This window comes from Ixodes scapularis, unplaced genomic scaffold (assembly GCF_016920785.2).
Source record: "Ixodes scapularis isolate PalLabHiFi unplaced genomic scaffold, ASM1692078v2 PGA_scaffold2__306_contigs__length_199485367, whole genome shotgun sequence".
Lineage (NCBI taxonomy): Eukaryota > Metazoa > Arthropoda > Arachnida > Ixodida > Ixodidae > Ixodes > Ixodes scapularis.
Window position 1 is genome coordinate 84616386 of NW_024609857.1, and position 26495 is coordinate 84642880.

Below are 26495 nucleotides of genomic sequence, written 5' to 3' on the forward strand. Positions count from 1 at the left end.
GGTACCGACAGTGGGACCGCCCCCCGAAAATTGGGACAAGTTCCGTCATCCCACGGCACCTCTGATGCAACAACCGGACACCGACTTTACTCTGCATGAGCTGCAGTACGTCCTTGATTCCCTTCCCAGACACCGCGCGTCACCAGGCCCGGATGGAGTCACCAACCAGGCCCTGAGAAACGTCAACGAGTCGGCACTCCCAGCAATGCTAGCTCTCATCAACAAAGTTTGGAGGACAGCTGAGCTGCCAGACGCCTGGAGGGTAGCAACAACGATACCACTTCTGAAACCCGGCAAGCCCCAAGACCAGCTAAGCTCATACAGGCCTATCTCCTTGACATCATGCCTCGGGAAAGTGATGGAACGTATGGTGCTACGCCGTCTTGTTTACCACCTAGAAGGGGCAAGGGCTTTACCGGACTGTTTTTCGGGATTCCGGCACCATCGGAGCACAGTAGATGCAATGGGAGATATCGTCAGCTCACTGGAAGAGGCAAAAGCGCAGGGTTGGTCTGCGGTGGCCGTCTTTCTGGACGTCCGCAAAGCCTTTGATGCCCTTCCCCACAAGGCCGTCATTTCAGCTCTACGCCGTTTCGGGGTAAACGGACGTCCACTGAAATACATTTGTGCGTTTCTTCGTGAACGCACTATGTGTGTAAAGGCAGGCAACGCGGTGAGCAACCCCCGGAAAATCATCCAAGGAGTTCCCCAAGGGAGCGTTGTTAGCCCGTTACTTTTTGCTCTGGCCATCGCGTCACTCCCAGCGGCGGCAAGGGTTGGAGAAGAGCCGGCGTTTCCTATCAGCATGGCCGTCTATGCAGACGACGTGGCACTCTGGTCCACTGCCCCCAGCTACAGAAGGCAACGTATGATATGCGCTCTCCAGCGAGCCCTGACAAATGCAGTGTATCGTCTCCACCAACTGGGCTTGGCAATATCAGCCGAAAAAACGATTGCGCTGTGCTATGCTCCAAAGAGGCCAAGCAAGTTCATGCCCACACTACGCATTGGGGACACTCCAGTAAAACTGGCGAAAACGGCCACATATCTTGGCGTCACGTTGGACTCGAGGCTATCCTGAGGCCCAGCATTGAGGGAAGTGCTTCAAAAGATGCGAACCCATACAAACATCCTCCGGATGCTCGGCGGAACTACTTGGGGAACCTCATCTCACATGATGCTGCAACTGTATAGGGGGCTCATCCTGGCCCGCCCATTGTACGCCCTACCTTTCGCAACACTCAGTGCCCACCAGCTCAAAAACCTTGAACAAGCGCAACGCGTGGCACTCAGGATTTGCCTCGGAGTTCCCCGCACAGCCTCGTCTCGACATACGCTCACAGAATCCAGGATTAACTCTGTAGAGAACATCATGCAAGAACGGGCGCTGGGTCATTTGACTCGAATGAGCAACTGCGACTCGACCATCACACTCCTAATGAGGATCGCCGAGCGCGCTGAATCAAGACTAGGAGCGCACCTCTGCATTCTTGGTGGCATAGCTGGCACACCAGGACCACTCGTTCCACTCCCAGAGCTGCACAGAGATCCCCACCCCCTGCGGATCAGCCTTCATATCCCTGAACTGCGGTCCAAAAAGAACGTAGCAGTGGTCGTAGCAAGGCAGCTCACGGAAGATCACTTAGTTACCCAGTACGATGGGTGGACCCGAGTGTACACCGACGGATCAGTGGACCCCTCCGGAGGCACAGCAACAGCAGCGGCTTTCTTCGAAGCAGCAGCTGTGGGTACCAGTGAGCGCCTGGATCACCAGGCATCCTCCACCACGGCAGAGCTAGCAGCCATACGGCTCACCCTCTGGGGTATTCTGACACGCTGCATACAGGCCTTACGCTGGGTCATCCTGAGCGACTCAAGATCAGCCCTCGAGCTGCTATCTAGGCTCGAACGGGCAACGCCCCTGGCCCGTTCAATCGCGCAGGATGCAGTCGAGCTGCAGCAAGAAGGCAACGACATTGCCTTCCAATGGCTCCCAAGCCACTGTGGCAATAGAGGTAATGAAGTTGTTGATTTTCTAGCGGTGCGGGCTCACAAGGACCCCGCGTGCCCGCTTTCAACCGTTCCCCGCTTCTCAGACGCCAAGCTTCTTGTGAGAAGAGCCATCGCCCTACGGCACCCGGACCCTGTAGTGGTGGCGGGTGCCTTCCCAGCTCGGGTATCGCGCGGCTTCGACCGCCAAACTGCCGCAGTAATGCACAGATTACGGACCGGAAGCGCCTTCACCCCGGCGTGGATAAGTCGCTTCAGACCCAATGTTGACCCCATATGCCAGACCTGCGAGGAAACGGCCGACGTCGAACATCTCCTCCTGCACTGCAGTGATCACGAAGAGGAGCGCACCAAACTCCGTGATGCTTTTTCCCGCCTAGGGCTACCTAGTACCAACTTGGAAGAACTCCTGCGTCCAAGAGCCTCACGAGCTACTACGGACAAGGCACTCAAGAGTAAAGTCAGCTTCCTGAGGAGCGCGGAACTCCTCGAGGTCCTCTAAGACTTCCAAGAGATCTGGGTTGCTTGCGGCTCCTGGGGCTCTTAGAGATCTTACATCCAGAGGTTTATGGGAGTTCCAGGAGTCGCGATTCTGTACCGAAAGCCGCAAGAAACTCAACACTCTGAAAAAATCCTCTTCCCCCTTCCCCCTCTCTCCTCCTCTATCTCTTTTTTCCCTTAATTCCCTTCCCCATCGACAGTGACAAGTGCGCCCAGAGCGTAACTAACAACAACGTCGATTTTCTAATAAACATCGCTTCAACAACAATCCAATGTCTGGCATTACAGAGGCTACTATGCACGAGTTTTCTCTAATGCTTCCGTCGGTATAGATATGTGTCATGCTGGTGTAAGTTTTTGTGTAACATTACTTACGCTTTAAGCTGCGTTTAGTTTTTTGTTTGTCTGTCTTAAAATTCCTACTTTTATCTCGAGTAGATGCTGAGCTGCGCGCTATTCTGCGGTCTGCATTGATTGCAGGGGGTTCGGTGGCCGAGTGTGTTAGCGCACCGCAGTTGGGAGCTGGTGGACGAAATCTCGCACTCAGTAACCCAAGGAATCTGGTTTCAATCGCCGCCCTTTTCCCGTTTCGTCCTGCATGAGCATTGTACCGGCGTGCGGTAGCGTGTCACTACTGATTAATGCGCCTTAAAGAACAGAGGCTAGCAATCGCACTGCGCTGGCTAAATTTCTTATCTACACCATCAACCAGTGTCGCCATAACTCTGTAGTAGGTCGACCTTGCTCTGTCTAAACACGAAAGTCGAGTATGGTTCTGGCTTTGCGTATTGGTTGCACGTGTCCCACTTTGGTTCTTTCGCAATGCAGCCAGATGAGGAGCTGCCCCTCCTGGACACGGAACAATTCCTGGGCGCCCAGGTGCGCGAGCTGACTGCCCTGCAGGTGTCCAGGCGGAGGAAGCTGAAGGACCTGTTGGGGCAGGAGCGTCGCCTCTGCACCCATTTGGCAGTGCCCCCGTACCGGCTGGACGTCGAGATGCCCACTGAGAGAGAGCTGCACGAGCTGGGGCTACACGTGCAGATGCTGAAGGACGTGGAGGTAAGTAGTCGTCACTAAGGTCACTCGATTCTGGGAAAGTAGCGCAATTGCCTTCCTTTTTGCTAGTCGGACACAAACAAATACCAACATGCATACGACCGAACCTCGCAAGGCGATTCGGTGATCTCTTTCAGTTGTCATGGCAATCGCCTTTTTATGTCCATTCAAATCTTCGAAAAGGTCGTCATGAACCAGTCGCTCCAAGATCGCAATGGAGCATCATTGTAGTGAAAGCGTTCCTCACCAATAGACTTATTCCAAAATTCCCCGCCATCAAGGATAAGGCTCTAAATGTAAATCTACACGCCGCAAATTAAGTTGTTGGTCCTCCCGGATGTGTGGGAGGCAGGTTCCGCTCCGATGGTCTGGAGCGTGGTGGCACGAACGTCACTGAGTGACGGGTCGACTCACTGCTTGTAGGGAACTATGTGCATTTATTTACACTAGTTACAAGTCCCCACTTGGGAGACCATCCTGCCTCGTGTAGAGGCTTGACCCCCGTCCCCAGTTTCTGTCAATCGAATCCCAAAATCCAAATCTCCATCCACGAGAATCCTCTCGGCATTTTGTAGGCTCGGGGCCTCCTTTACCCTCAGGGACCGACCAATCCCTTCAAATTCCACCACTCGCACGTGGTACACTGTCACCCAATGGTCGGCGAGCTGTCAACCTGGCGCTACAACCGCCAAAACCAAATTCCTTGTAGGGTCGTCCCCTGCATTTTTCGCAGTCTGGCTGGCGCCAACAGCTGAATTATTACACCGGGCAAAAAGCGACAATATGACCCTAAGCGGCGAAACCCTCTATATACAGGCACACTCGGTTAACAGCCACAAGGAACTCCAAGAATGGGCCGTCCCAGGGATCTGTCCGAGCAGACTCCCGAAACGTTTCTTAAAGGGGGCACTCAAGTGGTTTTTGAGTTTGTGTTTTGATGATAACAACTGAATTTAGACGCCCTAAGTATCCCCAAAAACCAAAAAAAAATTGTCATACGGTGATTATTTCTTTAATAAAAATGTAATTGAAGGCCGCCGAACCTCGGATCCATCCGAAAACGAAACCACTCTCATTGTTCATCGCACGTATATCAAAACGATCTCGGGCCAATGGCGTTGGACGAAGTTCCGTCGCGCAGTGATCCCGAGGTAGCCGCACCGGCCAAACTTTTTTGTCATTCGAGCTTCGATCATGGCGGAGTTCTCTACGCTCGAGGACCTGACGCCGTTAGAGGTTGACATTCTTCGGCGGACAGCCGACCTGGGCATAATTTCCTATAACGCCACTCCGACGTGCGATGTGGACGATAGCAGCGCTTCGGAGTCGTGTTCGGGTTCCGAGGGCGATGAAGCGCAGACCTTTTCGGGCGTTTTTCGATTTGCGGTTGGGGCAAGTCGTAACCAAACCAACGTTAGGCATAGCAGCGAACCTCTGGTACGTGATGTCAAACGACGTCACCACGTTGACTTTCGCCTCGGGAGGACGGGGAGGGCTGGTTCAGACATATTTGCCGTTGCAACCGGAGCGACCGGAACGACCGCTCTGCGCCTTGCGTACTTAAGCGCGAAACACATGTACGACGAAACCGTCCGATCCGACGTCCGACCGCGCAATACGACGGTCGGAGGCGAGGGTTTTCAACGCTCTCCGATGCTACGAAAACCCTCGCCTCCGACCGTCGTATTGCGCGGTCGGACGTCGGATCGGACGGTTTCGTCGTACATGTGTTTCGCGCAAGCGCGAAACACATGTACGACGAAACCGTCCGATCCGACGTGCGGACTGCCGGAATGACCTTGGGGGGAGAGGGTTTTCGTAGCATCGGAGAGCGTTAAATACCCTCGCCTCCGACCGTCGTATTGCGCGGTAGGACGTCGGATCGGACGGTTTCGTCGTACATGTGTTTCGCGCTTTACACCTGCAACCACTGCAACAAGCGTAGCGGGTCGTCAGCACGGCGACCGCTTCTACGCCGCCGTCAGCTGTTTCAGCGGCGCCTCTAAGAAGGAAACGCACTGCCACTCAATGCCGTAACAAAATATAGACAGACAGTTTTCTATAGCCTAAAGCTTTATTTATCTTTTTTTCATGGTAGGCTTGCAGAGTACAGTGGATGAAAAAAAAAAACAGAAAAGGATGCAGTACGCCGTCTTGGACGATCATGACTATAATACACGACTTTGCCAATAGTACTAATATCGCCACACGCCTTTTCTACGATAATAAAAGACGATGTAATCTAAGCATCGATATAGCAACGCAGAATTATGATTTCGTGATCAGATAGACGTTGCGAGCGTTCAGGATTGCTAACACTAATCACTTTTTTTCGGTGATGAAAATGCGTAAAGATTTGCGTCCTTTATACGGTACGCGCCAGTAATACCTTGAACATGAGCACACGCATGAAACGCGCCGAATAAGAGATCCGGGCGATGTTCGAGGACACAAATGCTAAGAAAGCACCACTGTAGTCGAAGTAAACAAACACGACGGCACGGGCGTTTCTGCTGTCTTGCGAGTGCCGCCACGACATCGCCGCACGAGTAGGTGGATCTTCCCTTCTAGTACGTGCTGGGTTATCATAGCCACACACGACGAAAATTCACAGTCAAGGATAGCGCTTTTACGCGGAACGATGAGCTTCCACCACGCCATCCACATCGACGATCACCACTGACGCCATGTTTGCAGTTCAAGATACGTCCGCTTCCGCGCATCCCGAGCGAGGGAATGGTAAATTCACATCTGCGGAGGAAGGCAAGGAGAAAACGTAGTCCCTTGTTTGTGAAACGATAATTGCAGTATCGCGTATTCTGAACTAGAACTATTTTACGTCTTGTGAAATTATCATGCACAACATATCTAAATGAACTGAAAATTGTTTCTTTAGCGAAACTTTGCAAAGGGCGCCAAAATTTTCAAACATACGATAATTTCATTGGTCGGCGCAGGAACAGAAAAGAGTCCACACGTATTTTATTCCTGCGTGATTAATAGGCGGTTCTGCCTTCTAAAACTGAAGGTACTCATTCACTGACACTTCCTTAACGCCATCGCACCAAAAAGTAGCTTCCCCAAAAACCACTTGAGTGCCCCTTTAACGACCGCGGGGGAACCGCTGCCACCTCTCGGCCGCTCTGCCCCCGCAAACGCTCCCTCCAAAGCGCCGACACCAAGATAGAAAGCTAATAAAACAACGCCGACGCAACTCTGGAAAGTTCTAACAAACGAAAACACCTTAATTAATAAGCATGATTTCTATCTTCTTAACTCCACACGTGCTAGCGTCTGCAGAAGTAACTGCTCTAAAGCAAAACCTAAAACAATTGGCCCCTCACACGCGCGTTTGTCGAGGACTTATTTTGGTTATTTATTTCGAATCTCCTATACACGGAAGGCTGTCCCGTGCGGCGCGTTGGCCTATACATTCATCATATTCTCATTGAAGTTTGAGAAATTTAAAAATAGGTATATATAAGTGTATTTGGCACTCTGGATATCATCAACTTATCAAACATGCTTATCTCCGCAGATAGCTTAGAATTATATTGCTCTTCTTGCGTATTTCAAGACAGGAAGATTATTTTTCATTGCTTCCAAGCAGTGAGGCCGCATATGGTGGCGGCACGAAGATGTGTGTGCCGTTGTTTCCCAAGTGCAAGATTCTGGCGAGGCACAAGGAAAAAACGATGAGGCGTCGAGGCAGATGAGATTAAGAAGGGTGGGGCAGCATGTGTCAGCGTGGCCTCAATTGATCTACTTGACAAGGAAAGTGCCTTCCTCAATGACGGGGCCTGGCATCGTGTTGGCTAGTGACGGGATGATATCAGAAACACAGATGGTATATAGATGAGGTTTCATGTAATGAAATCAGTTGTCAGTAGCGCTCTGTGGTGTCTGAATCTTGTCTTTGTGTCCTTGTGTTTTGAGCGCTAAGATGTATTCGAAGATATACGCTTGTTTCGCCGGTGTGTTGACAAGATAACGCCGCTATCAAAGCTATCCATCACCAGCGAATTTAGATCGGATCACCAAGAGTGCAGAGGTCCAGGAGAAAACGTTCATTCCTTGAACCAAAATTGCAACCATACGGGGAGCTTGGTGCTACTTCCCTAGGATCAAGTTACTTTAGTCCACACAACAGCTTCTGGATTCGGTTGCTTAGAAGGTGCACGGTGTGATTATCGCATAAGCCAGAACTATCCCGCGATTCATGCCCATAAAGCGCAGCATATTCAGTATGCTTGAAGCAGCTGTACCTCGCACTCCAGGGATATGAAAAAAGAAAAGAATAGCAAAAATGGGCAGCTGGAGCCTTTTATCCGTAGATGGGAACACGACCCCTATTATGTTTTAATATTTTTTGCCGGCTCCGTATTTATTTAGAGCTCAATTTCCAAAGAATTACCGGGCCCCTGCCGTTCTGGCGCTGCTTCCAGCTCACCGAACGTACGAAGATGAGACAAGGGTGCATGAATCGTGGGACCGCTCTAGGCCGCTGGGAGAAGCAAGCGATGCCCGCACCTGCCCTTCTAGCCCACCATATTAGATAACAAAGCCGTAGCGCAGAATTTTCGGCTTCATCCAACGAAGGCCAACGCGGGAAGCAGATTCGACACGAGTGCAGCATCAATGTTCGGTCGATCATTTGTGCCCCATCAGCGAAGGCTGATTGGGCTGAGGGTCAAACGCTGAGTCAGCACTCGTGCCCAATCTGCGGCCCGCGTTGGCCTTCTTCAGATAACGCCGAAAATTCCGCGCTATGGCTTGCTGTCACATGAAAAAACAAAACAGAAAAACTTGCGTTTTGCGCATGATTCATGCGCTGCGCGAAGTAGTTCAGACGATTTGGTTGCCAAAGAAAGAAGCGACCATTTTAACGTGGTAGCGTTAAGGAGCTCGTGTCGCAGAAAGGCCGGCGTCGGTGGTGTGACGCGAAAATTTGATTGGTCGATACGCTCATGACGTCACAGCCTCACGCGTGCGTTTCCAACAACCCACAAGGCTCACGTGAAGCGTGACATCACGCTATAATAGACCGATCTCACCAAGCGTTCCACGCATGGGTGACGCCGCCATAACTGTATGTTCGTAGGAGGCAGACGCCAGTTCACGCGACAGCTCATGTTGCCTCGTGGTCTGCTCGCGCAAACCTCCAGCATGGTTGTCGCGCGTGCAGAAAGACTACAGCTCCCACGATGCACATCGGCAGCGGTGGCGTACTCAAACTAGCTGGTGAGATCGGTCTATTAAAGTGATTAAAACGTGGCACGTAATGCAAATGAAAGGCCGCCGCATGTCTCAAATAATTTTACTTTTTAAGTAATTCATTTTCCTTAAAGGAAAATTGGAAGAATTTTAGGCGGAATTCGAACCTCTGACCCTTCGGTTGCGGGCCAGATATGCTTCTAAGTCACGCAAGGCACATGTGTCGCGTTCCGCTCCAAATGGTGAACCTTAAACGTCCTCCAAGGTTTTTTCTTTTTTTTTTTTTTTTGAAACGTGTACGTCTTGATAAACTGACGGGAAGCTAATTTAAGATGCACCTACATGCCTATATCTTAATTCAACGCGAGAAGGGGGGAAATTAGTAACGTTTCGAAAGTAAAAAAACGCTTTTTTTTTCTTTTTTTCTTTTTTTTTTTTTACGGTTTTTGAGGTGTATACGAGTATAGACCTTTTCCGCAAGGGCGCCGCCACCTTGAATTGTCGTCACTTCCAGTATGGGCGAAAACATTGTGTCACCGTCGCCACGCCAATAGAAGGCATTTAGGACATAAACGTAACCGTCACACATTCTCTTTTTGCTTCCCCTTTATTTTTTTACTATTTGCAGGTTGAAACGTTCTGATATTTTTTCGTCGCCCATACCGGATATGCCTACTTGGCGGTCGGGGGCGAGAGTAAGCGGAAAAGGTCTATAGAAGGTGTTGGCTTCGAGCTTCGATTCTTGGCGTGCCAGGTTTTCAGGGATCGCATATTTGGAGGCCTAACTTTTGTTCTTTAACTGGAGGAGAGTTTGGACTTTTTGCTAAATGTTATTGGCAGTAATAATTTTCACAGTTGATTGCATCTGTAGTGTAAACAGGTGTGATGTACAATGAAAATATGCTATGTCTAAAGGCAAAGGTACTGCAGGGAAAATTCGAAAAAAAGCATTGTAGACAAGTCACTGTTGCTATATTTGCACTGGTCTGTCGGTTGTATAGCGGTTGATGCAATTGTTGCGCAGGTGATGATCTAAGTAAGATAATGTCCGGACCCCGCCATAAAGGACTCGCACACACAATCAACTCCTAAACTTTCGGTGCCTGAACCTTGCAATGCCTTGGTCTGAACATTGTGAAAGATTATTGTAGCACAATAGCAGCACTACCTGTGGTTGTTTATGAAAGATCTGAATAGATACAACAGAAAGTGTTTAGTCATTAATGTGGGAATTATATGCTACGGAAGCAATTTTAAGGTGGCCACAAGTCATGGTCCCAAAGGGCTTCTCATTGCCATGTAACTTATTCGTTCATCCGTTCCATTTGATCGACTATCATGCATCATATATTGAAGTTAACGCAACTAGACAGGCAAGCTGGTTAACGATAGACATGATGAACTTAGAGCGAGGGGATTTCCTATCATTTTTTTTTAGGTTGTGTGCCTTGAAACCAAACGTGTTGTTATTTCACATGAAAGAAGGTGAAATCTGTTTCCATTTGTAGAAGTGACTTTTTTCGTGTTGTCACTGTATCGAAGAAGAACTGAAATGCAGTGTCGTTTTATGTTGGGATAGTGCACTTTACAAATGCAAATTTGACATAAGATTATAGATCTACTAATAATTATTTAACCACTGGTTTAGATCCCTGTTGTTATTGATGGACAATTTATCACAGGTAGAAACGGAATTCATCCTCGAAGAAATGGGACGCACCTCGGTTAACAAGGCGTATACAAGCAGAGAGTTTCACACCCGTCGATATTCAGCCTCAACAAGTTCTGGCGATCGAAAATGCGTTGCAGTGCCCTCTTCTCTCATGCAGGGGCGGCGGGCAACCCAATTGCACAGCATGCGTTCCGAGGTGCTGGCATTGTTGGAGGAACTCTCCGAAACTCCGCAAAGTTCCTTCCAGTGTGAGCTCATTGACAGCACACCAGCCACCTTCAGGCTCTCAGCAAGCAACCTGTCTGCTGTGGATGACTACTTGCGAGTCGTAAGTCGAACCTGCACAATATGTTATAGCAGCGCTCCGGGATATTGGTGAAAACAGGGGTGGATTGTCTTTCCTCTAGTCCTGGCATGCAGCTGTGACACATCCGTAAACGGTTATTGCCCACTCCGCGGCCGTCATTGAGGGAAGATGTTGACATTTGTACCCCGCTGAGTTGTCACCACTTTCCATGCATAAAAAGATGGGCATAGTTTTTGCTTTGAGGGTAGAGGCGGTGTTTTCCACTGACCAGTATCAAATCTAAAAGTTTAAAAAGGTGTCGGCATCGTGATTTTGCTAACTTCGTTGTGCATTATGTAGGTGGCTTCCCACAAGTGAATTTGCTGCATTGTATTGCCTATAGGTACTGGTGTCAAGTGTGCTTCCTGACTTCAATCCAGCTGTTTAAGTTCCTGTCTTCGATTATGCTTCTCCGACGTGGGCGTTCGTTGCATCTGTTACAGCTGAAGTCCCTGCATGCCGCACGGGTTGCCGAGTACGTGCAGCTGTACGCGAGACTCTGCCAGCTCTGGATGTGGCTGGCTGTGCCACAGGAGCGGCAGAGGGCTTTCACCTCAAAGCACTCTGGCCTGGGTGAAGACACCATCGAAGCGGTATATAACCGGTCCTGTCTTCATTCTAGGCGTTGTGTGGCTTCATCAATGGCTGCGCTTAGAGCCACTGAATGAGTTGTGCTTGAAAGTAGCGCCGCTTCATATATCCTTGCGTAAATTCAGTGTTTTCAATTATTACCAGCTCTTGCCGATGTGCCTGATGGAAGGTACAAAAAGTGTTTTCCGTCGGCCCGCTTGCCAAAACAGTTCAAGCAAAGCTATACAATACCGTAATATGACGCGGTATTTATACTGCTCCAGAGGTCGTGTTCGTGCGGCTCTAAGCACAGAGATTCCCGCGAGCCGTTGGCATCCAAACAAAAGTCGCGTGATACAAACGGACGAATGACCGCCTTGGCGGCATCGAATAATAAAGAATAATTGTGCCGAGACCCTAGACATCGTTTCCTATCGAGTCACGATTGCGCCTTCTTGGGCGGAATCGTGATCGCAACACGAGGCGCGAGTTTTAATGCATCCCAGACTTTTATTGAGCTAGATTGACCATCTTAAAATTGTGTATACCCTTGCGTGCTCGTCTAATAATAGTAGCTCTGTCCAGGTGGGGTACAACACTCGATAGCGGGAAGCTCGTTTGCCAGAAAAAAAACCAAACAAAATTTTCAGATGTTAAGAGAAGCTACAAGAGTGACGTTGAAAATAACTGTTTTCTGTTTTTCTTTTTTTTTATTTCTAGTATTTTTAGTGCCTATTAGTGAAAAAGCAATTTGTATGAGAAATTTCTTTTGCCTAACAAACACATATGAATCATACAAGACATGCAATAACATATAAGAACCATATAAGAACTATATAATATATATAAGAACATATAGGCATGGGCGCACCAATACCCTTGCCCCCCCCCCCCAGTTCTCAGAGAGTGTGTGTGTGTGGGGGGGGGGCGGCAAGGGTATGTGTTTTGCCCCCCGTAAAACAGCCGCCACTGGGCAGGGCAAACACTAGCCGGTGGCGCCCAAGGGACACCAAGGACACCGCCCCCGGTCCTGGAGAGGGGGGAGGGGGGGGGGAGGGGGGTCTGGTTTGCCCCTCCATTCAAAAACAAGTTGGTACGTACGCCAAGTTGGTACGTATAAATTTCTGATATGGTTTTTATGTTTTTATATATCTTGTATGATTCACGCGTGTTTATTGGAGACAGAAATTTCCCATACAAATGAGATTTTTTCAATAGGGAATTGTCTCTTGTCTTGACCTACACTCGTTAAAAAAAGCTATGTAAAAGCTAGTAACTGCTTGTCATATGCTACTAGGCACGTGTAACCACCGCAAGTAGTAACGGTCAAGCTAGAAATGGTTACTAGGTCAAGAAGCTAGTAACTGCATGTCACTAGCCTCGAAGTAGAACCCGTGTATTTCACTAACCTCTAACTAGTAACTCGCACTACCTCCCGACAGAAGACCGGAAACGTATTATACGCCTTGCCGCTGATTCACCTGAGCAATGCACAGTCTGCAGCCATTGAGACCCTGCAAAGGATTGCACTTCGCTTCTGTCTGGGTTTACCGAGATACTCCCCGAACATTCCAACGCTGGTTGAAGCGAGGGTCAACCTTGTCGAGAACCACGGCAGAGAGCTGACACTTCGCCAGAATCGCAAGGCAAACATCCTGCCGGTCAACAGAGTCCCTCTTGAACCATATTCGAAGTTGTCCTCAATCTCGCCTTGGATCTCTCGCTAGAGACTTTGAAGGAATTGTGGGCACCTTAGATAGAATCTACCCGGCACCACCACCTTACGCCTCGCCGCTGAACATCAGTGAATCTATTCCGGAACTCAGAAGCAAACGCTTCACAGCCCAAGTTGTCGCTCGGACCCTCGCAGAATACCGAATTGAGGTGGATTTTCTAGGATGGATGCGTGTATATACCGACGGCTCGGTACTTCATAGCCGCAAATCATCCACTGCAGCAGTTTTTATACCAGAACTAAAAATGGCCAAATCAAGGAAACTGAGCTTTCACACTACATCTACCACTGCCGAACTTGCCGCGCTTTGGCTAGGCCTTGACATCCTCGACAGTATCCCTCACAGTGGAAAGGCAGTGTTCCTCACAGATTCTAGAATAGCTTTACAACTTCTCGGTAGCCTCGAAGACGCCCCACAATATGCCAGATACATTGGACACATGACAAGAAACCTAGAGTCTAAAGGATGGCATATAGCATACCAATGGCTGCCATCACACGTCGCTATCTCGGGCAATGAGACAGCCGATCGTCTCGCTAATGCAGCTCACCACATTCATGTACCAACACTTGTTATACCAAAAATGTATGAGGCAAGACTTATTATTCACAAAGAAATAGAGAAACTACATCCGGACACGCGCGTCTCTACCGGGAAGCCACCCGCAAGCGTGCCTCCAAAGCTGTCCCGAGCCTCCGCTTCTCTACTGCACAGACTTCGCACTGGTTGTGCCTTTACTGCGAAAGCCCTTCACCGTATGGACCCAACAATAAACCCAAACTGTCCATCCTGTGATGTTCCCGAGGACCAGGACCATCTCCTCTGGACCTGCCCTACTCTAGCGGACAAAAGAAAATCGCTTCTCGACGGCCTGCGGCAAGCAGGCGTAGCAAGTGCTACAACACAGGACATTCTTTTCCCCCCAGGTTCTGCACGCGATGTCTCGAGAACATTCGCCGCAGTTCTCAAGTTCTTGGAGGACACCAGTTTATTTGACCGCCTCTAACCCCGGTGTCTGACATACACTGGGCGATGGCAACACTTCAACAACCGAGCCACAAAAACTGCTGACCAATTGTTTTTTTTTTTTTTATTCTTTCTTCACCTTCCTTTCTGATTCCTTTTCATCCCATTTTACTTCTCTTCTCTTTTCAATCTGTTCTTTTTCTTTATCTCTCTTCTTTCTTTAACTTTTTCTCATCTCCCCTTTCATTTCCCTCCCTTCCCCGGAACTAACTCGCCCCCACTAAAGGAGTGGCCAACATGTTCCGGCTTTCCACTACCCTCACCACTAACTGCTACTACTAGACCGGAAACGCAACGGTCACGTGATTTCCGGTAAAAAAAGGAGAGTCTGGTTATACCGCCTGCCACCAGATGGCAGGCGCAACAAAAATTAAAACTCGAAAGGATTAATTCAGGTACAGCAAGTCACCGTACTATTAAAAATAAAATAAAAGAAACCGTTTATATATAGTTTATTTTAACGCTTCCATACTTGCAACTAGATACACATCTTGCACACAAAAATGGTCAGCCCACATTTGATACAATGCATTCAACACATCACATACAAATACGACGAACACACGTGACACGATTACTCTAAACACTCTAATCGCTACCTCCCTGCCTGCCCATGAGTCTTTTATACTGACAATTTGAGTGCTCAGACTTGTCGTCGTGTGTCACCACGTCGGGGAATAATGTTGCAAATATAGTGCTCTTTTCGCACCAAAATCCTTCCTCAAGAAAGCTTTCAAACGATACAAGGCTTCTATCTCCTAGTAGAAAAGAAAGGCAAACACGTAAATTATTTGCGACAGTCAACAAAACAGTCTCCCCCACCTGGTTCTCAGCATCCATGCTTTCACTTCTCCGCATGGCAGCCGCAAACCAGCTTTCTCGTTCATTACGCTCAGCGAAAATTAAAACGAATGCAGTCGACGGAGGCGAGAGATTGTTTTCTTGGCGTCACACGCGGCGAACGAGGGCTGTAGCAGACGGTGAGTGCGACGGAAGTTGCGCTCCTTTCGCGCGTTGCGTGACAGAAATGCATGCAAAATTAATACCGCACGCAGCTCACATTGTAATGTGTGTGTAGTTCACTGACGAATGTTCGCGTTTCCGGGGAAGATATAAGTAAATTCAGAAACACTCGTAGAATGCCAAAACGTGTTTTTTTTTCCTCAGCCCTTAAGGTAGATTCACTATTTACGACGCACATCAACGGTCGTGACAGTGCACTGTCACGACCGGAGACAGCTCAATCGGAATCAATCAAACACCAAGCACACACAGACCGTAAAGACATTCACAGTGTAGAGTAGGAGCGAAGATGCGAAGCGAAGTTGGAAGGGGAAACCCATGCCACTGAACCGGCCGAACGAGCGGCGTCGAACGGCGGATCCGGTGACGAGCGGACAATCGTCACCGGCTCGTTAGAGCTACCCTAGGAGCAGTCCACGTCCACGCACACACTCGTACACTCGAGCGGACGAACATTAACTACGCACACCAACACAGGAACACGAGAACAGCACACGGCAAAAACGGCAAGTTCAGATCGCAGAAATGAGCGTCTCGCAACACAGGCTGGCCCCAGGTGGATGGATGGATGGATGCTAACGGCTCTAGCCTTTATAAGGGGCGGTAGCTTGTGCCACCTAGCCTAAAAATAAAGAACCAAAAATATGATTTCTTTACTTCACCAATTTGCTTATCTTCTGCAATTTCGTAACAATCACCAGGCGGTGTGGGATATCAGCAAAATGAGCTTTAAGAAATCGGGTAAAAAAAAACACCTAAGAACATCTTTTTAAGGAAGGGAGTCGCCAATTTTACTCTGGTCAAACCTAGTCGGCGTTACCCTGGCACCGGGCCCACCAGGAAACAAAGTGGAGACTTTGGGCCGGAGCCACGCAGGAGGGAGACCTAATTTTTCTATGTCCCTCCTGTCCTCTGCTGTGTCAGTTAATTGTACGTAATTCAGTTCTCCCTAGATAATTTCCATCAGTCTTCCAATCTTTGTTATTAAAATGCACTTACTATTCGTTCTTCCATTCTCGTCTGCAAACTCCAGCGTACCGGCAAAATCTGTCACCCCTCTCCGGGAGGGCGGTAGAAAGCCCTCTGCACACCAATAACACCGCATGTTCTATTGTTTCGTAATCCTTTTGGCATGCAACACAGCGCGCATCCATTTCCTCATACTTTGTTTTGTATGTCCTCGAACAACAAGCTCCCCAATGAATTATCGTGGCAAAATTCCTTCCATTTTTTTTTCTGCTTTTTATTTTCCCAACCTGCTCGTCGTACAATGTTCTCAAGTGTCTCTTGCGAAAGATAAACATGTAGATTTTAAAAATACAAGAATTTAAAAAAAAAAAGAAATAGAATGAACCTTTTTTTGTATTTGGAAACGTTTTAGCACACTCAACGTGGCTATTTTCATTCCAGATAAGACCAAAATGATCATATAAACGCTCCCAAAAGAATGCAAACTGGGATGGAAAGTGAGAAGCGGCATGGCCATTGGATCAACAATGGCTGCGCTCGCGGCTGCTCTGGCTTCCACGGCGTGCTGGTGGAACGGAGGCTACGATCGCTATAAAGTCAGCTCCAACCCTTAAAGGGAATGGGAAATAAACAGCGCGCAAAAAATACAGACAAGGAAAGGAGGGACGATGCGAACGACATAAGCGCTTGTGTCGTTCGCATGTTCCCTCTTGTCCTTGTCAGTATTTTCTGCGCGCTGTTTATTTCCGATTACCATGAACAAACTCTCCCAAACCACGACTATAATCCTTCAAGGTATACTAACCGAAACTTCGAGCCTACAAAACAACGCTAGACGGATGGAACGCTCCGACACCATAAAACATCGCTCATACAGCGATATATCTAGCAGAACGCCGCATTTTCGTAGAAGTGCGCTATTGAACACGGCCGACGAGGCCTACGAGACACGGCACGTCACGATTCTTATTCCTTCTCCTCCTCGCTATGTCCCGTCAAGCCGGTGAACCGAAGCGAGGAGAGAAGCGAGGCCGCTTCACCTCATTCTCGAATTTCCCTGGAGGACAATGACGTCATAGGCCTCACTTCATCGCACCCTTCTTTTCCAAAAGTGTGGCCGTCCGTTTGAGATATCGATGTATGAATGATGTTTCAAAGTTCGTAGCGTCCCGTTCAACGCTTCTGGGGCCTTATTTTGCGAAATCTAAATTTCGGTTCAGTATGCTTTTAAACATGCCTCCTCCTACAATATTTGATGCTACGATTGTGTGTGGATATTTCCCCCTGCGTTTCGAAACAGTAAGTGCGTCGCTAACGCTGGCCATCGGTGATACACCCGACGCAGTCATCTTTTCCGCGCGTTCGGGCCCGGGGTAGTAAACAGCTGGTAAAAAGTAGTAACGGTCCGTAAAAGGTAGTAACTGCTGCAAATTTACTAGCTTTTTACTACCTATTGCGCTTTTGAGGAGTAAATAGTGAAAGATAGTAACGGTCAGAAAAAAGTAGTAACTGCTGCAGTTGCTAGAGTATTACTAGCTTTTCTAAGAGTGCATATGAATTGTTTCCTGGCTTAAAATGCTTGTGATATTTTTTGTTGTTTTTGTCTTATGTCTGCGAAACATTATTTTGGTATGCAATTTGTAAAGCAATAAATCACTGGTAGTTTTCTACAAATGCAAAATATCGGTATTCATACCATCAAACCTCAGAATTCGAAAATTCGCTCTTCACTGTTTGCACCATTTATGCCTCGTTTCTTGCAGCTAAAGAGCGAGCTGGCCAGCTATGAAGCTTTAAAGCGGGAGCTCATTCAGGCGCGCCAGCGCGTCATCAATGTACGCGACGTGCCGCTTTCCGGAGAGCAAGCCTTGTCTGCAAAGGACGTGGGAGACCGGAGGTGGGTTGACGTCTCTACGGTATCGTTCGAACTATTGTCATCGAATATTCCCAGAGTACCGAAACTTCCTAGCTTTGTTCCAGAACCGAGCCGCAGCGCAGCAGTCGCGATCCCTAATATGGCGCTGCCCTGTGCGGTCAAAGTGAAGCCCGTATACAGTGAGCGTAGGTTGTCGTGTGAGCTCTTCAATTCATGTTCCTGGCATGTGGCGACACAATTTCTTTTTCGAGCGGTGTGTGATTAGTTCTTAGCTGTCCCGTCTGTCTCTCTCTCTCGCCTCGAAACACGTCGAAGGAGAGTGTTAGGCTTAGAGTCTGATGCGTAGGGTTCGAAACGCAGCACCAGTGCAACCGGAGTTAGCAAACGAGCCGGCAATCTTTTTTGGGGTACCAGATTAGCAACTACCTAATAAAAGAAAATAAAAAAATCAGAGAAAATTATTTAATCTTTTATTCGGTCCTCCTTCATCGATTCCCAGAGCTCTCACCCGTGCTTTCCACCCTAGTCGCGGTAACACGAAAACGTTTAGCTACGTTTTTTTTGTTTTTTTTTTAGATTTTGTAAATAATTGACTGATAACATCCGTCACGGGCGAAACCAGCCAATCGGAACTGGATTCTGCGGAACTGACTTCCCGCAAACGGGCTGAATGGAATTCCGTACTCTGAGACCATTGAGGGACTCTAATTGGAACAAGCGGCTTTCAGACATCTGGCTTCCAATCCTCCCTGCGTAAATCGCTTCCACCTTGGGGAATTCTAAAATTCTCATGTACAATTTTCAGGAAACGCTTTTCTGACTTTAGTCTCTCTCATAACCATCGGACAGGATGGCTAAAGAGTGTGTGTTCCTTGAAAATCTATTGTCTTCTCAATGAACTCGCACCAGAATTGCGGTAGCTCCCACCAACGCTTGCCCCAGATATGCAACTAATAATGCTGTCTACATTTCTCGCGTTATTGTTTGTGCATTTTGTTCTTGTTAACGTATAGGGCCACAGCAGTAACGTTGCCAGCATGCAGGGTGTTTTACGTACTATGCGCAGAAATAAGGGTCTGACAAACAGGCATCTTGTAATTATGATTGTTTGTCATCATGCTGCGTTTTATTGCAAACGTTTCTTTTGACACTCATACCGAGTCATTATTTTTTTAATTGAACATCATGAGAATTGCTAGTGTTACGAGTACCGTTTGCTATGTTCTTATTTATTTTCAACTGATGAGTTCATTAATTTATTGTCTAATTTATCCAACCTGACAGAATGTAGAAATGCGCCCCAAAATTATTTGAGAGATGCTCTGCAATAATTTTCCGGCGCTCTGTATCCTCGATAGGCACGTGTATCACTGCCTTGGGAGCGCCTTAAACAAATTCTTATAATTGTGAAGCTTATTTAAATAACTGCGTGTTCCTGACGCATAAATTACTTTTCAAACATATAGAAGTTTGTTTTCTCTTATGTGATGAAGAGCAATGTTATGTGTCTGTGGGCTAGACAAAAACAAACTACACAGGGGCAAGTGGCGAAATTAGGACGACTATGGATGCACAACGCCAAAAAGCGACCAATTACGTAGCCGCCATGTCGAGTAGAGCATCAAATACCACTTTGTTATATTTAACAAAAAAATCAATTAGCAAGCTGGATGCTTATTTGCAAGTTGAATTGGCTGGCATCTTGTCACGAAGAAACCCTAAAGACCAGGTTATGCCAGTTAATCCCTCCAAGAAAATGTTCACTTGGGTGCGCGCTATTTTGGGCCAGCTTCAACCGGAGTACGGAGGTGCGAATAGATTAGGGCACAACTTTGATGACTCCTTTTTGGGTGTTTCTTGGCCTACATCACTGTAGGTTAGGAAAACAAGCGTTGGGATTGCCGCTCAGTGTTTCTATAAAAGGTAGTCTGAAAGGGCTTGTACTAACACGTCCGACACATTTTGAAAATAGGACTGCTTTTAGCTCAGTTGCTTCGCCATCATATATATTGTGAAACGTATTTCGTAAACTATATTTTTATTGCCTTACTTCAAGAGCACAACTGCGATTCAACTTTTAGGACTGCGACGCAAATTTGTACAAATCACGGGTATTGTAGGCGACCTACCTTACTTGGTACCCCTCTTATTCGGGTGAAATATGTGACTGAGTTAAACAAATTGATACTGAGTCACAGGAACAGAATGTTTTGTATGTTAATCCAGATTTTTTTTACTGTTGCGTAGGAAGTAGCGCAATTTCTTATGTATTTGGTACCTAAAAATGAAAGTGGATTGACATAGGGTAAGTAAAATTCGAGAATACACTTAGGACTGCTAACATGTAAGAATCCCAAAATCGTTTCTTACACGTAGCCCATTCCTACAAGCAGCGCGCCACGTCTTCCTTTTTCACACCGCGCTCCTGCAGTGACATTGCGCTCCCCCACTGCGCAGGCGCCCCCCCCCCCCCCCCCCCTGGCTCCACGGCTTCCCTTACCATGCATCTGCGTTGCTGTGCTTTTCGTTCTGACTTATCTTTTTCGTTAGGCGCGTCCGCCTTGACCTTGAGCGGCCCCGGCGGCTTTTGTGACGCAGTATCTGATATGACGTGTCGCAGCCAATGGGAATGCTAGCCTCAATTCGCTGCATGAACTTCGCTCCATGGGACCGTTAATGCTTTAGAATTATAAAAACTATATACTTACTCGTTTCACGACAGGAACAGTGTATTGTGTAAGCAACGCGGAAAATATATTCTCACTTTAGTGGTTCAAACCGGTTCGAAACGGTTCGAACCGGACTGAACCCCTACCCTTCCCTTGTTAGTAACTGTTAACCGTTATTTTTGCACCCCGGAGCTGAACCGGTGCAGAACCGAAAGCCATGAACCCGAACGAAACCGATACAAACTTCGGTTCGACACTCTGCTCTGAATACGCCCTGGGCATAGCAGCCCAGTTTCAGAACCCATGCGGTAATGCTGGGATCGAACGTTTTAATATCTGATGGTGATCTTATAACATCAGCAAATTACTTTTGGGCACCGGCTGCCGTCGAGCAGCCTTAAGCATGCTGCTTGTTGTCGTTACCCCAGACTTCACGGAGGAGTGCCTGCGGATCTTCGAGGTGGAGCTTGGTGTGGTCAAGAGGTTCCACGACCAGAATGCGGCCACCTTGGGGAAGGTAGAGCGCCGCAACGTCCTCAAGGGTCGCCTCCTGGAGTTGGAGGGCAGGATGAGGGACCCGGGCCGCTACAACAACCACGGGGGACGGCTTCTTCTTCAGGAATGGGAGCGCAAGTTCCTGGAGAAGCTACCCCGGGTGAGTCGGCCCCCTCCCGGATCTTACCAGGGGGGGAGGCACGAGCCCCGATGCCCCCCCCCCCCCCCCCCCCCCCCCACCCCCACTCTGAAGTCTACGCCTATGCATAGGACTGCTCTCAAAACACATTTTTCTGTGTTTTGGACTTTCTCGCATTTTTAGTTTTACCTCTCTATACTTTGTTTCAGCTGCAGTTCAGGCAGAGCCAAGGTTACGAGCTAATGGGACCAATCAAGAGCCTCAAAAGCGCAGGTCACTGAGCCTTTTCTGTTCATGATTGGTTCAGTGATGATAGAGCACTTACAGAAACATGAAGAACATTGTGATGGTGCGCTGTTGACGCAGTCTGATTTGTCCCATCAGCTCGTAGCGTCGGCTGCGCCTGAACTAAGCGAAACGAACTATAGAGTTTGGTTTCTGTTTCAGGTGCCGCGTCGCAACATGTCTAGACCCACCAGGAGTGCCAGGAGGGCTCCTTTCCCCGCAGCCCACACGTCCATGCTGGTCCACCTGGCTCACTAGTCGTCTTCCGGCCGGGTACTTCCGGTACAGTGGCCTAGACTTCCGGCTACGCGCCGGCTAGACCCACCCCTGGATTCATTCCGCTTATGCTGGACTGAACTCCGAGAGGTGGCGGACTTCAACGCAATACACACAGTAAACTGTCGGTCACAAAGTTCAGGTGACGCCTCCAGCTCATAGTACTTCCATTGGCGGTATTTTTTTAGACTCTTTATTATATCATTTCTGAGTCAAGTTCTTGCATCTTAGACAAAGAGCTCCTTGTTCGATGTTTTTAAAGTATGCGCCTGGCAATTTTAATGCGAGGCAAACATGTGCGTATTTTTTATATTTCCTTTTTAGTGAAACCAAACTATAGTTACAAACTGAAGGCCATGTGACGAGCTCAACAGTTTTTCAAGTCCTGCTGCTCTTGCTGAGGTTGTACTACTGCTTCTTGAAAGAGAGCAAGTTTGCTTTAGCTTATTTGATGCAATTTTTCTTTCCCAGCATAACATAGTGATGTATGTATTTCTGCTTTAATTTTTACCTATCTGATTAACCTATTCTAAGGTCAATCCTGCGACGAAAACTGAAACAATTCTGCTGGGTCTCCCAGAACGTTTTTGTCCAACTACAGTAAAAGTTGCAAAAAGTCATACGGAATATTCCACACCCGGTGATGTTTTATTTATTTATTAGGAGTATTATTTGATGTGACATTTTTGAAATACTTGGAAACGCGTGCACAAAAGACACGTCAATACAATATTTGTAATGCAATTAAACGATAGCTTTAGGTATTACTGGTATATACGTGTACAAGATAAGGGACTTGAGTTGTTCCAGACTTACAGCACTCAGAACATAAGCTCTTCGATCATTCTCGCGATGTTGGTAAACAAAAAATAATACATAAACGTATCCCCAGAAAATGTGCTCTTAATAAAGAATTGGTGCGCTTGTGACGGGTTACACGCGATATGTTTTAATTTCTGTTGCTTATCTAGAAGAACGAAGTTGTATATTATGCTGCAAGAAAGGTTCAGCCATTACTCCTTCTTCCCGTTAAGAATGCTTTCGTCCATGGTTTGTATGCTCCTCAAAGCATGCACTTAAAGCAAATGGTTTTATCAATTTTATGTTTAAAAATTATCACGCACTTGGTTTCTACAGCAGAAGCATTTTTTTTTTAATTTTATGATCGGAAGACTTGCTCCTCTATGTTGTGTAAATAATAAAGTTGCTCACTCGTTTCACTGTCCACTTGCTCAGTCTTGTGTTATATTGATCCAAGCTGTGTTCAGAGGACTGTCATAGGGGTGTCAGGCTTTTTTTTTCTTTTCAATTAAATTTTATGAGGTAGCAAAACATGTCTGAACAACCGAACAGACCTAACGTTTGCCAAGTGCGCGTAGACACAACTTTGAGGGCCACAGGAATAAAAAAAAATTACAGCTTTATACAACATACGTATTTGTATAAAGCACGCCAACTTGTTTACGTGATGTTAAACTTATTTTATTTAAGTTTATATGTGTAGTAAAACACAATGACACACTTGGCCTCTAGCGCAATCCTTTGATATTTAGGCGTTCTTATTAATTTTTTTAACATATCTTAGAGTTGCGTGTTTAAGCTGGCACTTTTTGTTTAGAGTGTTTCATGATACGTGTACTTGTAACAAAGAAACGCCATCGCTTAATTATTGTAAAACTTTCTAGCATTTCGCCCGGAATTGTTCGAAATAACGTAAAGGTAAAAAATTTGATATTTTTGAGCGTCATAACGTTCAAAACTATAAACCTTCCCTATTTTTGCCAAACTTTCCTCGATGAACCCTTGGAAACCGCTAATTCAAAATCCGCAGAAACATGTTGCATCATATTGTTTTAAATTAATACAACTAAACGTTTACCCAGGCCTATGTCGCAGTAAATTATTTTTGGAGGGTTTCTGTACCGACGACTGGTGGTACGCGAGCACCGCATTAACAGTGGCCGTACTTGGTCGCATTAACGCCGAAACACCGTAAAGCATTATACAAAAAAAAAAACTTTTTTTTATTAGTGATATGGCTGATATTGCCTATCAAACTGAACTTTGCAGCCCGTTCGGTCCCAATAGAGTTGATTTCGCTGCACCGCGCTACCTTTCCAGGGTAGTACTTTTAAACGTGAGTAACCTGCTGAAAAAAAGAAGTGGTTCGATTGATTTCTCTAGATATCATTGTACTCCATTTCCAAATACGATGGACTGAAGCACACGTTGCGAACTACCTCGGTCACTTCAGCGTATCAAGTGATAACGCGTCATTGCGCCACACTCGAAGGTCACGTGACGCTCGCACGTCGTATGAAAATACCGAGCACAGGAGACATAACGGAATTTTACGCCTCAGCCGAGTTTGGGCGTGGGGAAGGCACACCAAGAGGTTGCGTCCCACTAAAGACAAAGGACGAAGATGCGAAACGCTACAGCGTTGAGCCGTCGCCCGAATGATGCCTCTGGTGTTTCTAACGTCACTGCACACCGGGTATGTTTTGCACCACGCAGCGGAAGGATCTGTGCAGGCTCAAAAAGGGGCTCCACAGGGGAGCTGCATCTCCTTCCTCTATCATGTATGCAGCGTGGGCGTAAAGAATCAAAGTGACTGCCGTTAAAAAAAAATTAAAAAATTTAACATCGTCAGAATTTTTTTTTTTTTTTTTTTGTATTGGTGGCACGTTTGCTTGCCAATACCTCAGTTTACAGACACTCGCTCAAAGTGCCATATTTGAGATATTTATAAGATATAAGTAATGTAATGAACTACTATTATCTAGGAAAACTGACCAGTACTCAGACACTGTTTCTCAAAATTAATGGACTTCTCCTAATTGCAATTGTTTTAATAACGTACCCAAATTTGAGCGTATGAGAAGAAATGACGTCTTCGGTACGCGCCAAATCAAAACACGGTTTGGGCTCGGCGCATGCGCACTGGTGACGACGAAATTTTTATTACTGCAAGCCTTTGTCTAATATATTCTACATTTCTTTCATATTATTACTTCAGCTATACACTATCAATCATGAAAACACCGGCTGTGCCCGTAAATGCGAGTGACAACCTTCATTATCTACGACTTTTTGTGTCCAAATAATTTCTTTAACTTTATGCAAAAAAAATATTTTTTGGGATTTGTTTATACTATATATTGGGCGATGAAACGTAAAAATAAAAAAAAACTCAATTAAAAATGTCACGCATTTATCCACTGTTCAGTCTTAACTGAAATCGCCCGACGCCGGTGTTGGATGGTTTCAGCCTTCAGTTGCGTGGAGTAAATGTTACCCGATGTGCAGTGGTGTTAAAAACACCAGAGGCATCACTTGTGCGACGGCGCAACGCTGGTTTAAACTTCCATGACGCTACCTAGCTTTTCACCTCGTCCCCTTTTCTTTTAGACGCAACTTGCTATTGTACCACCCTCGCCACGCCCGCCATCGGTTGGGTCATGAGATCCCCTAACGTCTCCGCTTCTGGTCAAGAGATCCATCGAGTCAAAAGATCCCACGAGTCAAAAGGTCCAATAATGGATCTTTTGACTCGTTGGATCTTTTGACTCGCCAGGCACGAGTCAAAAGATCCAATGTGGGTCAAAAGGTTCAACGAGTCAAGAGATCCAACGAGTCAAAAGATCCACGGCGAGTCAAGAGGTCCAACAAGTCAAAAGGTCCAACGAGTCAGAAGGTCCAATAATGGATCGCTTGACCCGGCAGACGCGAGTCAAGAGGTCGCATGCGGGTCAAAAGGTTTAATTACTCGAGAACTGCCGCGTCATATGGCAAGGGGGTTAGGGAAGGCCCCGCTTCTGGTCAAGAGATCCAACGAGTCAAAAGGTCCAATAATGGATCTTTTGACTCGTTGGATCTTTTGACTCGCCAGACACGAGTCAAAAGATCCAATGTGGGTCAAAAGGTCCAACGAGTCAAGAGATCCAACGATCAAAAGATCCACGGCGAGTCAGGAGGTCCAACAAGTCAAAAGGTCCAACGAGTCAGAAGGTCCAATAATGGATCGCTTGACCCGGCAGACGCGAGTCAAGAGGTCGCATGCGGGGAAAAAGGTCCAATTACTCGAGAACTGCCGCGTCATATGGCAAGGGGGTTAGGGAAGGCCCTTCACCACTCCTGCCCTGGACGTGGCCTGCGAGGAGGCATTGTACAATAAAATTCAGAAAACAATTTTTGACTATACCCGTTTTTACCTCGAGGAACGTAGTAAAAAAAATTCCGGCTTCTCGCGGAACACTGCTGATTTCCGCATTCATGTAGAGAATTAAGATATAAGTAGGTGAATTGTAGATTAGATATATGTTATCTTATTAAGACTTGCACGTTCCAAACGCCAAAAGCATCGCTTTTCCCTCCGACAACCAAATCTCGTAAGAACTACTTCGCGCCGCGTATGAATAATGCGCCAAGCTTGCTTTTTTCTTGGGGTGGAAATGGGTATAGGTGCCTTAACTTTTGTTTCAAAAAGAAGTTAAAGACATTTAAATTTGACACGCCGTTTAACTCCTCACTATTTCCCGGTTTGCGGACGGAAAGTGGGCCCGAGGTAGGGGGGCACAGGTTGTGATAGGGTGTGTTTCTGTTTGCAAACTAGTTCGTACAAGAAGGCCG

General features: G+C 47.1%; 2 protein-coding genes across 2 annotated transcripts in view; both read left to right on the forward strand.

Annotated features, from left to right (window-relative positions):
- The window catches only part of LOC8035546 (protein regulator of cytokinesis 1-like), a 47271-nt gene extending 25450 nt beyond the window's left edge, over positions 1-21821 (forward strand). The window contains exons 3-8 of the mRNA XM_042291469.1: positions 3340-3570; positions 10611-10781; positions 11243-11392; positions 17887-18020; positions 21097-21323; positions 21750-21821. Coding sequence (XP_042147403.1) covers positions 3340-3570; positions 10611-10781; positions 11243-11392; positions 17887-18020; positions 21097-21323; positions 21750-21772 — 936 coding nt within the window. The 3' untranslated portion in view covers positions 21773-21821. The remainder of the gene's footprint in view (positions 1-3339; positions 3571-10610; positions 10782-11242; positions 11393-17886; positions 18021-21096; positions 21324-21749) is intronic.
- Positions 13272-14111, forward strand: LOC121836382. The gene has a single exon (XM_042291275.1). The coding sequence runs from the start codon at positions 13272-13274 to the stop codon at positions 14109-14111; it is 840 nt and encodes a 279-aa protein (XP_042147209.1).
- Positions 21822-26495: the final 4674 nt, after the last annotated feature.